The sequence below is a fragment of the Pecten maximus genome, chromosome 2, assembly GCF_902652985.1.
Source record: "Pecten maximus chromosome 2, xPecMax1.1, whole genome shotgun sequence".
In the NCBI taxonomy this organism is placed as follows: Eukaryota; Metazoa; Mollusca; class Bivalvia; order Pectinida; family Pectinidae; genus Pecten; species Pecten maximus.
The window spans coordinates 613,694-627,755 of NC_047016.1; the positions used below are offsets into that span (position 1 = coordinate 613,694).

Below are 14,062 nucleotides of genomic sequence, written 5' to 3' on the forward strand. Positions count from 1 at the left end.
ATGTCATTAAACGAGAAGAACGTCCATTCTTTGTCTGTGATTATTTATTATAATAAACGTACAACTTGTAACTTATAATATGTTACTGGATAATAAGGAATGCAGTTGTCGTTTCCACTAGGCCTATTTCTAACGATGCCTAATCGCCCGATATGTTGGCATTTTACAATGTAACTCACTGGATACTTTGGCATTGTTCATTGCTCAGTAGGCCAATCGAATATGTAGCGCAATTGACACCGTTCAATCACTTAAAATGTTGTACATGTATTACACATAGTTCAATGACCTAAACTGTTTTATATGTATTACACATCGTCCAATCACCAATCACTCAATTTTGTATACATTCCATAACATTGCCAACACTTCATTTCTAACACGGGGAAAATACGTGACGTCCTCCGTCCACAAATATCAGCTGACCAGTAACGAACGAAGAATCGTCAGATGCCAGGAATTGGATCGCCTTAGCAACCTCTTCAGGATCGCCAGCACCTCCCAGAGGTTGGAGAGCTTTCTGACGGTCAATGTACTGAAAATACAGTTATACATATAGTATGTCTCCATTGGGACGGTCAATGTACTGTAAATACAGTTATATATATAGTATGTCTCCATTGGCACGGTCAATGTACTGAAAATACAGTTATACATACAGTATGTCTCCATTGGGACGGTCTATGTACTGAAAATACAGTTATATATACAGTATGTCTCCATTTGGACGGTCAATGTACTGTAAATACAGTTATACATATAGTATGTCTCCATTGGGACGGTCAAAAAACTGTAAATACAGTTATACATATAGTATGTCTCCATTGGGACGGTCAATATACTGAAATACAGTTATACATATAGTATGTCTCCATTGGGACGGTCAATGTACTGTAAATACAGTTATATATATAGTATGTCTCCATTGGGACGGTCATTGTACTGTACATACAGTTATACATATAGTATGTCTCCATTGGGACGGTCAATATACTGTAAATACAGTTATACATATAGTATGTCTCCATTGGGACGGTCAATGTACTGTAAATACAGTTATATATACAGTATGTCTCCATTGGGACGGTCAATGTACTGAAAATACAGTTATATATACAGTATGTCTCCATTGGGACGGTCAATGTTACAGTTATATATACAGTATGTCTCCATTGGGATTATGGGACGATTACTGTCACGTGAAAATATGGCACTTAATACAACGGTCCCAACTAAAACATTGGATATGTCTGTGATTGTGTGAATATTCAAGAGAACCTGAAATATACATCTACTAAGAGTTTTGAGATAAGCATCCAAAACCTCATCAGAATAACCTCAGTTAATTTGGGATGAGGAAATGTTATGTAGATTTCAGACAAGGTCTGGTAGCAGACATGTTGATTTCGTCAGTATCTCAGACAAGGTCTGGTAACAGACATGTTGATTTCGTCAGTATCTCAGACAAGGTCTGGTAACAGAGATGTTGATTTCGTCAGTATCCTTGTTAAGGAATCAGATTTATTATCAAATCAGGGAGGTTTAACAACTGATTGATTGTTTCTGTGACAATACCGTAGTACAATGTACCATATCAGACACTAAAAGGAAAGCTAAGCGAGCGTATTATTATATATAAGTGTTTCTCGTGTCTAAGTGGTCAACAATTACCTGCTCATATTTGTCGTCAGCCATACCCGCATTTTTCTGGAAGTTGGTGATAATTACACCGGGGCTACAACAACAACAAAGTAAGATCAGGTACATCTTAAAATCCCGAACTTATTTCAAAGTGTATAACCCTAGGTAGCCAGCTATCTACGCAGTATAGTAAACGTCATTTAGACGGTAGTAGGACACCTCGATACAGAAAGTAGGTGTTCATTCCAGTAGTACATCTACCTTTAATGAAATACACTTGGTATCAACTCTACCTTGATGGAATAATTACCTGTTTACAATACATACTTGTTTACAATACATACCTGTTTACAATACATACTTGTTTACAATACATACCTGTTTACAATACATACCTGTTTATAATACATACTTGTTTACAATACATACCTGTTTACAATACATACCTGTCTACAATACATATTTGTTTACAATACATACCTGTTTACAATACATACTTGTTTACAATACATACCTGTTTACAATACATACCTGTTTACAATACATACTTGTTTACAATACATACTTGTTTACAATACATACTTGTTTACAATACATACTTGACTGAGTTTACGCGAACCTTTTTTCCAGCGAGATCTACAACAGAAATCAGAAGTGGTATGATGACTTTCACAATAGTACTTATTCTGTTCACTTTAGGGGTATTTTCGATAAAAAAAACCTTTTAAGTTCTCATCAGATCATTAAAATGTCATCGGAGTATATTAATGAACTGGTTGAACTTAAAATGGTCAGTTATTAAAAGCAAATGTTAATAGTCGCTTACAGCGTAACTTTTATGTTTCAATGTAAAAACAACAATAAACAAATCTTAAAAAGCGATAATATATACTGACCATTTTCCGTTTAACCAGTTCATTAATATACTCCGATGACATTGTAATGATCTGATGAAAACTTAAAAGTTTTTATCGGAAACATCCCTAAAGTGAAATGATTAAGTTCCTCTGCACTGGACTCTTTCAGTATCCTACAATTTGTGGTTAAAGTTCTTTTCTAGTTATGGCTTCCCTATAATTCTTTCATGTAATCTGTTTTGAAAGGGATTATATTCTTAGCAGTTACGGCGTCTTCCGGAAGATTAATACCTGTTTTACAGTTCTAATGGCGAAGATTTTGCTTTTCAGCGATTCCTCGATTGTTGCGGAAATACTATTTTTGAGGTTCTTCGACCTCTGGCCGTTTTGCTACATGAAACCGCATGACTCTTTGTCACTTATACCACTTATAACTTGGCAGATATTCAAGATAAATGTGCCAACAAATTTGATTAAAACAGACAAAATCAATAAACGCACCATTCCCATGGAAAAAAACATTAGAAACAAGAAATATATCTGCATTTTGCATTGACCGCTACATTGACCAATCACGTACTTCATCTTGACCAGAAACGCCACCTGTTGCGTCATATCCGGAGCCAAAACAAAATTAGACGGCTATGCTGAAAAATAAACTGAAAAACTGGTGTCTACATCGGACCCTGATGTAAAAAGAAGGTACAATATGGTAAGAAACCACTGCCAGCATATCGGACGTACACGGTTAACAACTGACCAGGGCTGTCTAATGTCGGCAGTGTCTGTCACTATATCATACCAAACATTTCACGGAAACATCGACGTCAGTAAACGGTAAATAAGATAACGACTTACCTACAGCTAAGGTCCGAGTCAGGTGGTCAAGTCCCGCCTTTGCCATGCAGTAGGCAACAGCTGTCGGGAACTGTGGAAATAAGTCTGGACTGATTAAGGGTAGGTAACTCTCACCAACTCCGGGGAAACACTGGACGACAGTATAAGGTGTACGTTTTGTGCAGTTAAACCTATAACTCGTATACAATGTTTGCGGAGAGTAGCCCTTTTGGTAATAAGCTGATACGGTTTGCAAAGAGAAACGGTAACAAACAGGTATATCAAGCGATAAGAATCCCCGCGGTGGTGTTAGTTACTGGGTAATGGAACTCCATACAGATACTGTACGTATAGTGTGACTTTAAAGAAATGTCTATCCTGATGATCAATTACGTACCGCTTTAGTGGACGAAATGCTGGATACATTGACGATGTTACCTGTAAACATAAATACCTGTAACTATATATTGACCTTTTTATTGTCACCTTCAATGATAAAGCCATGTATACCTATCCAAAAAAAAGGTCACTCAGTACAACGACGAGGGAAGTAACAAAAGGATTGCTTTAAATCGTCTTTAATATCAGAATCATTGATCTTGCAAGTATGAATTTATTATAAAGGTAAATCAATGCTGAATAATGAATGTAAAACTGCACCATACAGCTGTTTAGTCCTTCGTTAACAATGCACGGTACCAAATCGAATAGCCAGATATATAAAGCTGATTATATCACTGCATCATGAGAATGTTGTAGTGGTAAACAATCTGATCAAATACAACAATAAATATCGACATAATAACGAATCAAAAATCAAAACTTTGATTACATGGGGGAAAATTATCAACAAAAAAACAAAGATTTCCGTGAAGGCTCGAAGTACAAACGGTCCGGAAGAGTAAGCGTCTCCGACTTCATTGAGGACATCTGCCATACAAATCTGTGTTAGGACATCCGCCATATAAATCTGTGTTAGGACATCCGCCATACAAATCTGTGTTAGGACATCCACCATATAAATCTGTGTAACGACATCCGCCATTGAGGACATCCGCCATACAAATCAGGGTTTAGTCACAATCAAACATTGAGGACATCCGCCATACAAATCAGGGTTTAGTCACAATCAAACATTGAGGACATCCGCCATACAAATCAGGGTTTAGTCACAATCAAACATTGAGGACATCCGCCATACAAATCAGGGTTTAGTCACAATCAAACATTGAGGACATCCGCCATACAAATCAGGGTTTAGTCACAATCAAACATTGAAGACATCCGCCATGCAAATCAGGGTTAAGTCAGTCACAATCAAACATGGAGGACATCCGCCATACAAATCAGGGTTAAGTCACAATAAAACATTGAGGACATCCGAACTACAAATCAAGGTTAAGTCACAATCAAACTTGAGGACATCCGCCATGCAAATCAGGGTTAAGTCACAATCAAACATTGAGGACATCCGCCATACAAATAAAGGTTAAGTCACAATCAAACATTGAGGACATCCGCCATACAAATCAAGGTTAAGTCACAATAAAACGCTGAGGACATCCGCCATGCAAATCAGGGTTAAGTCACAATAAAACGCTGAGGGCATCCGCCATGCAAATCAGGGTTAAGTCACAATAAAACATTGAGGACATCCGCCATGCAAATCAGGGTTAAGTCACAATCAAACATTGAGGACATCCGCCATACAAATCAGGGTTAAGTCACAATCAAACATTGAGGACATCCGCCATACAAATCAAGGTTAAGTCACAATCAAACATTGAGGACATCCGCCATGCAAATCAGGGTTAAGTCACAATCAAACATTGAGGACATCCGACATACAAATCAAGGTTAAGTCACAATCAAACATTGAGGACATTCGCCATACAAATCAAGGTTAAGTCACAATAAAACGCTGAGGGCATCCGCCATGCAAATCAGGGTTAAGGTACAATAAAACGCTGAGGACATCCGCCATGCAAATCTGGGTTAAGTCACAATAAAACATTTAGGACATCCGCCATACAAATTAGGGTTAAGTCATAATAAAAGGTTGAGGACATCAGCCATACAAATCAGGGTTAAGTCACAATAAAACGCTGAGGGCATCCGCCATGCAAATCAGGGTTAAGTCACAATAAAACGCTGAGGGCATCCGCCATGCAAATCAGGGTTAAGTCACAATAAAACGCTGAGGGCATCCGCCATGCAAATCAGGGCTAAGGTACAATAAAACGCTGAGGACATCCGCCATGCAAATCTGGGTTAAGTCACAATCAAACATTGAGGACATCCGCCATACCGATCGTGATTAAGTCACAATCAAACGTTGCTAATTTTGAGTATCGACAAATCCTCCACAAAACGTGTCTATGTTGATATTTTGAAGGCAGACGACAAAAAAAGAAGAATAAAGTGAGAGTAGTAAAAATAGTCTGTGGTCAAAGGCCAGAGGTTAGCCAGTCAGATTTGTTGGGGGTCACAAATGACCAATCAGACGCTTAGAAAGTGGTTACACACTGCGGTGTGTAAACAAAGACAATAACACACTGCTACGAATTTTAGCACGTACCATATCAGTTGTGAAACAAGCGTAGTTATAGGATAAATCTATATAAACCATCATTTCTATGGATTACTCACCTTGTGTTTTAATCAAGTGAGGAATACATAGTTGACTGAGGTAGAAAGGCGCTCGCAAATTGGTTCTCACAGTCTGGTCAAACATGTCCAAAGTTGTGTCCATGATTGACCGGTATATACTGCTCCCGGCATTGTTCACCTGCATACAAGGTTACAGTGTGGTCATATAAGGTTACAGTGTGGTCATACAAGGTTACAGTGTGGTCATATAAGGTTACAGTGTGGTCATATAAGGTTACAGTGTGGTCAAACAAGGTTACAGTGTGATTATACAAGGTTACAGTGTGGTCATATAAGGTTACAGTGTGGTCATATAAAGTTACAGTGTGGTCATACAAGGTTACAGTGTGGTCATACAAGGTTACAGCGTGGTCATACAAGGTTACAGTGTGGTCATACAAGGTTACAGTGTGGTCATACAAGGTTACAATGTAGTCATACAAGGTTACAGTGTGGTCATATAACGTTACAGTGTGGTCATATAACGTTACAGTGTGGTCATATAACGTTACAGTGTGGTCATACAAGGTAACAATGTGGTCATACAAGGTTACAGTGTGGTCATATAAGGTTACAGTGTGGTCATACAAGGTTACAGTGTGGTCATATAACGTTACAGTGTGGTCATACAAGGTAACAATGTGGTCATACAAGGTTACAGTGTGGTCATATAACGTTACAGTGTGGTCATACAAGGTTACAGTGTGGTCATACAAGGTTACAATGTAGTCATACAAGGTTACAGTGTGGTCATATAACGTTACAGTGTGGTCATACAAGGTAACAGTGTGGTCATACAAGGTTACAGTGTGGTCATATAAGTTTACAGCGTGGTCATACAAGGTTACAGTGTGGTCATACAAGGTTACAGTGTGGTCATACAAGGTAACAGTGTGGTTATACAAGGTTAATGTGTGGTTATACAAGGTTACAGTGTGGTCATATAAGGTTACAGTGTGGTTATATAAGGTTAAAGTGTGGTTGTACAAGGTTACAGTGTGGTCATACAAGGTTACAGTGTGGTCATACAAGGTTACAGTGTGGTCATACAAGGTTACAGTGTGGTCATACAAGGTAACAGTGTGGTTATACAAGGTTAAAGTGTGGTTATACAAGGTTACAGTGTGGTCATACAAGGTTACAGTGTGGTCATACAAGGTAACAGTGTGGTTATACAAGGTAACAGTGTGCTTATACAAGGTAACAGTGTGGTTATACAAGGTTAAAGTGTGGTTATACAAGGTTACAGTGTGGTCATACAAGGTTACAGTATGGTCATATAAGGTTACAGGGTGGTCATATAAGGTTACAGTATGGTCATATAAAGTTACAGTATGGTCATATAAGGTTACAGTGTGGTTATATAAGGTTACAGTGTGGTCATATAAGGCTACAGTGTGGTCATACAAGGTTACAGTGTGGTTATATAAGGTTACAGTGTGGTCATATAAGGCTACAGTGTGGTCATACAAGGTTACAGTGTGGTCATACAAGGTTACAGTTTGGTCATACAAGGTTACAGTGTGGTCATACAAGGTTACAGTGTGGTCATACAAAGTTACAGTGTGGTCAAATAAGGTTACAGTGTGGTCATACAATGTTACAGTGTGGTCATATAAGGTTACAGTGTGGTCATACAAGGTTACAGTGTGGTCATACAAGGTTACAGTGTGGTCATATAAGGTACAGTGTGGTCATACAAGGTTACAGTGTGGTCATATAAGGTAACAGCGTGGTCATACAAGGTTACAGTGTGGTCATATAAAGTTACAGTGTGGTCATACAAGGTTACAGTGTGGTCATACAAGGTTACAGTGTGGTCATATAATGTTACAGTGTGGTCATACAAGGTTACAGTGTGGTCATACAAGGTTACAGTGTGGTCATATAAGGTTACAGTGTGATCATACAAGGTTACAGTGTGATTATACAAGGTTACAGTGTGGTGATATAAGGTTACAGTGTGGTCATACAAGGTTACAATGTAGTCATACAAGGTTACATCGTGGTCATACAAGGTTACAGTGGGTCATACAAGGTTACAGTGTGGAAAAACAAGGTTACAGTGTGGTCATACAAGGTTACAGTGTGGTCATATAAGGTTACAGTGTAGTCATACAAGGTTACATCGTGGTCATATAAGGTTACAGTGTGGTCATACAAGGTTACAGTGTGGTCATACAAGGTTACAGTGTGGTTATACAAGGTTACAGTGTGGTTATATAAGGTTACAGTGTGGTCATTCAAGGTTACAGTGTGGTCATATAAGGTTACGTGTGGTCAAACAAGGTTACAGTGTGATTATACAAGGTTACAGTGTGGTCGTATAAGGTTACAGGGTGGTCATATAAGGTTACAGTGTGGTCATATTAGGTTACAGTGTGGTCATACAAGGTTACAGTGTGGTCATATAAGGTTACAGTGTGGTCATACAAGGTTACAGTGTGGTCATATAAGGTTACAGTGTGGTCATATAAGGTTACAGTGTGGTCATACAAGGTTACAGTGTGGTCAAATAAGGTTACAGTGTGGTCATACAAGGTTACAGTGTGATTATACAAAGTTACAGTGTGGTCAAATAAGGTTACAGTGTGGTCATATAAGGTTACAGTGTGATCATATTAGGTTACAGTGTGGTCATACAAGGTTACAGTGTGGTCATATAAGGTTACAGTGTGGTCATACAAGGTTACAGTGTGGAAATACAAGGTTACAATATAGTCATACAAGGTTACATCGTGGTCATACAAGGTTACAGTGTGGTCATACAAGGTTACAGTGTGGTCATGCAAGGTTACAGTGTGGTCATATAATGTTACAGTGTGGTCATACAAGGTTACAATGTGATAATATAAGGTTACAGTGTGGTCATATAAGGTTACAGTATGGTCATACAAGGTTACAGTGTGGTCATATAAGGTTACAGTGTGATTATACAAGGTTACAGTGTGGTCATACAAGGTAACAGTGTGGTCATACAAGGTTACAGTGTGGTCATACAAGGTTACAGTGTGGTCATACAAGGTTACAGTGTGGTCATACAATGTTACAGTGTGGTCATACAAGGTTACAGTGTGGTCATACAAGGTTATAGTGTGGTCATATAAGGTTACAATGTGGTCATACAAGGTTACAGTGTGGTCATACAAGGTTACAGTTTGGTCATATAAGGTTACAGTGTGATCATATAAGGTTACAGTGTGGTCATAAAAGGTTACAGTGTGGTCATACAAGGTAACAATGTGGTCATATAAGGTTACAGGGTGGTCATATAAGGTTACAGGGTGGTCATATAAGGTAACGGTGTGGTCATACAAGGTTACAGTGTGGTCATATAAGGTTACAGTGTGGTCATATAAGGTTACAGTGTGGTCATACAAGGTTACAGTGTGGTCATATAAGGTTACAGTTTGGTCATACAAGGTTACAGTGTAGTCATACAAAGTTACATTGTGGTCATATAAGGTTACAGTGTGGTCATATAAGGTTACAATGTGGTCATACAAGGTTACAGTGTGGTCATATAAGGTTACAATGTGGTCATATAAGGTTACAGTGTGGTCATACAAGGTTACAGTGTGGTCATACAAGGTTACAGTGTGGTCATATAAGGTTACAATGTGGTCATATAAGGTTACAGTGTGGTCATACAAGGTTACAGTGTGGTCATACAAGGTTACAGTGTGGTCATATAAGGTTACAGTGTGGTTATACAAGGTTACAGCGTGGTCATATAAGGTTACAGCGTGGTCATATTAGGTTACAGTGTGGTCATATAAGGTTACAGTGTGGTCATACAAGGTTACAGTGTGGTCATACAAGGTTACAGTGTGGTCATACAAGGTAACAGTATGGTCATATAAGGTTACAGTGTGGTCATATAAGGTTACAGTGTGGTCATACAAGGTTACAGTGTGGTCATACAAGGTTACAGTGTGGTCATACAATGTTACAGTGTGGTCATATAAGGTTACAGTGTGGTCATACAAGGTTACAGTGTGGTCACATAAGGTTAAAGTGTGGTCATACAATGTTACAGTGTGGTCATACAATTGTACAATGTGGTCATATATACAATAATATAGTGTGGCCATTCAATCTTACAGTGTGATCATACTATGTTCGGGCATGATGTACAATGGTATTTGGGACAAAATATTACTTTATTTGGTAAAGTCTTACACCCGTTAATTGTTACCATATTTGTTACATTGCTATACTCGTTAAATGTTATTATATTTGGTACATTCTTACGATCGTTAATTGTTACTATTTTTGGTACATTTTTACGCCCAGTAATTGTTACTATTTTTGGTACATTTTTACGCCCAGTAATTGTTACTATATTTGGTACATTTTTACGCCCAGTAATTGTTACTATATTTGGTACATTTTTACACCCAGTAATTGTTACTATATTTGGTACGTTTTTACACCCAGTAATTGTTGCTATATTTGGTACGTTTTTACACCCAGTATTTGTTGCTATATTTGGTACATTTTTACACCCAGTAATTGTTACTATATTTGGTACATTTTTACACCCAGTAATTGTTACTATATTTGGTACATTTTTACACCCAGTATTTGTTGCTATATTTGGTACATTTTTTACACCCAGTAATTGTTACTATATTTGGTACATTTTTACACCCAGTAATTGTTACTATATTTGGTACATTTTTACACCTAGTAATTGTTACTATATGTGGTACATTTTTACACATGGTATTTGTTGCTATATTTGGTACATTTTTACATCTGTTAATTGATACTCTATTGCAATGCATCATTGTTTTTTTTACACTTTATTTCTTTAAGTTGTTTTGTTTTATTGTAATATTATATCATACAATATTTACTGTCTTGTTATAAGATGATGAGCTACTGACCAGTACGTCAATGTGCCCGAACTTTGATACAGTCTCATCTACAAGGTTCCGAAGGTCATCCTCCTTGTCGACGTCACAATGAACTATTAGAATCTGTCAAAAAGATACATTTATCATTATAAAGGCATATGAGGTACAAATGTTACTGATCTAAAAACGACTCCTTAGAAAACATTTGTTATTACTGTGTTTCTGATCTGACAACAATTGATGTAAATATTGAAACATCCATTTCTTGATAGTTATATTCCTGCTTGATACAAAACATTACGCAGGCATGTGTATTTGAGCACAGGTACAAAATGAGTAAAATAATAAAGATATTCAAACTCGATCCCAATCAAGTGATGAGGAAAATCTTCATTACCTCATGAACTGATAGATAAATTCAATACGTTCGACTAAAACAAAACCAAATCGGTCAGGAAATAGGGTACCGGTATATACATTCGTGAAGATCCAAAATCGAGGAGAATAAACTGCTTAAAGACAGCCGCCTTATATATCACCAACAATGATCTATCACAAACAATCATATATCACAAACAATGGTATATCACAAACACAATGGTATATCACAAACACAATGATATATCACAAACACAATGATATATCACAAACAATGATATATCACAAACAATGATATATCACAAACAATGATATATCACAAACACAATGGTATATCACAAACACAATGATATATCACAAACACAATGATATATCACAAACACAATGATATATCACAAACAATGATATATCACAAACAATGATATATCACAAACACAATGGTATATCACAATGAACTTGTGAGCTACCCAACAATTAATAATCAATTGGTATGGTTTTATTTGAAAGCTATTCAACGACCTAAAGGGTCAAGGTTACATCACGATCCCTTTATCATGAACTTCACACAACAAGATATCGCGATTGTTTTAAAACTAAAGGCAAAGTTGTAAACACCACGAGGCAAAGCTTCTAACACCTATCTGATACCCTCCGATTAGCCTGGAGCTGAGCCGTATGTCAAACGAGGCAGAGAATTGTACAACCTCTATAATAAAGGAACAAACCAGGATACTATCAACTCTCAATAAAACTGGCCATGTCCTCGAGTAATGTTCAACAGAGACAACTGTCCTTCATCCGCTGGGAATGTATAATACAAACATAAACACTTATACCCCGACTACACGTGATCAAACAATATATAGTCTAAAAAGACGAAATAATGCGAGATAACACTTGGTTTACATCAGAGACATAGTAACAGTCGTTCTCCCCTGTGGTCGTTAACTTCAGTAGTAACAGTCGTTCTCCCCTGTGGTACTTACAATGTAACTTCAGTAGTGTGTATATGTCTCTGTTTACATATATTTTACACAAATGACCTGGAAACTCACCGACTCCGACGACAGTCCATTAGCTTGACACTGCTCAGAAACCTTGGTCAAGTTATCTACATTCCTCGAGGCCAGTACCAACTTTGGTTTGAGTTTGGCCAGGTGTACACAGGTACTGGCTCCGATACCGGAACTGGCACCTGGTAAATTAAGTGTATTAAGTTATATAAATGGTACAAAAGGGAAATGGGTTGTCATCCCATGTGAGTTTTGGCGAGCAAAAATTAAAAATTATATGAACTTGAAGTTTTAAGCCTACTCATACCAGATCTTATTTTCATTTCACACAGACATACAGTGTATTCTAGTGTTTTTAGTAATTTATCAAAGAAGTATCGTACATTAGCTTACCATCGGCGTTCATTGCAATATAAACTATATGCAGCTGATTGGCCGAATAAGTTGTGTGAGTACATGTTGTCGGTTTGTGACGAGTCATCTTGATACCCTTTTCGTTACGCTAATAGGATCTTTCGACCACCTTTTGTTTGGTTTCTTATGCCTAAATTATACCTTTCTACACAATTACTTTCATATAATTTTAATATTTGTTCAATTCGTTACAACGAACTAATTTTAATATGAATTTGCCACCCGATATTGTCACTGCTACCCGCTGTTTGGGGCGAGATTTGCGGACGAAATGTACATATCGCGTAAAAAAACAATAACAAAAACATTCACGACATAACACGCGCTGCCATCACATCGAATCAACCCGCGATGTTATTTTGTTAAACCTTTAAGTTATATTATTTATTTATTTATTTAATCATTTACTTTTAGCATCTGTACACCACCTATGCTGTTTCCTAATTAATCATAATAGGCCCTTGGCGAATTAAGTATCGGCCGAGGGGGATCGTTTTTACAACATTACGATATGTATGTCATTAATTATTATATATGTCATAGATAAGTATGTATGTCATTATTTATTATATATGTCATAGATAATAACATATGTCATAGATAATTACATATGTCATAGATAATTACATGTGTCATAGATAATTATATATGTCATAGATAAGTATGTATGTCATAGATAAATACATATGTCATAGATAATTACATCTGTCATAGATAATTACATATGTCATAGATAAGTATGGATGTCATTTATTATTATAGATGTCATTAATTATTATTCATGTAGATGTCATTAATTAATATAGATGTCATAGATAATTACATATGTCACAGATAATTATCATAACTGCATATGTCATAGATAATCATAGATAAGTATAGATGTCATAGATAAGACTTCATGTGATAATCAAGTATAGATGTAGTGCACATTATACATAACTACAATACAACGTTGTATAACTGTTTTGATTGGACGGCCTGTTATAATTACATGGACAAGTACTTTAATATTACACCTGAATTGTATTGTTGTATCATAAAGGTAGTGTTCTACTGATCCGATGCTGCCGAGATTACTAGTATCATTGTTGATGAATGGACGAGTCCATCAGGGGGTTACCTATAGCTATGTACATACAGGTTATTTCGTTCCGTTTTGTTAGACATTCCTATAACTACATAGTTGACAGGAAAACTATACCATGATATATATATATATATATAGACGCCGAAGAGTTGTTCTGGGCTATAATAACACATGCATTATGAATTTGAGTGTTCACTATGTATAAAGTTACAAACAAACCTGTAATGATCACAACCTTATCGGTCAGACTGGACATTGCTGTGGGCAAGATAGGGACAGAACGGCCGATACAAAGTTCAACAAACCGGTGTTATATCAATA

General features: G+C 36.9%; 1 protein-coding gene across 2 annotated transcripts; it reads right to left on the reverse strand.

The window, feature by feature from the left end:
* Nucleotides 1–26: 26 nt before the first annotated feature.
* On the reverse strand, nt 27–14,062 carry LOC117344132 (3-oxoacyl-[acyl-carrier-protein] reductase FabG-like). Of its 2 annotated transcripts, none has more exons than XM_033906782.1 (9): nt 13,961–14,062; nt 12,280–12,419; nt 10,877–10,969; nt 5,985–6,123; nt 3,733–3,773; nt 3,357–3,426; nt 2,241–2,277; nt 1,672–1,735; nt 27–535 (listed from the first exon to the last, which is right to left on the reverse strand). In XM_033906782.1, the coding sequence occupies exons 1-9, from the start codon at nt 13,995–13,997 to the stop codon at nt 377–379; spliced, it is 780 nt and encodes a 259-aa protein (XP_033762673.1). In that variant the 5' UTR covers nt 13,998–14,062; the 3' UTR covers nt 27–376. The 2 variants fall into 2 exon arrangements, with proteins under 2 accessions (XP_033762673.1, XP_033762680.1); XM_033906789.1 differs by lacking the exon at nt 27–535 and adding an exon at nt 821–993.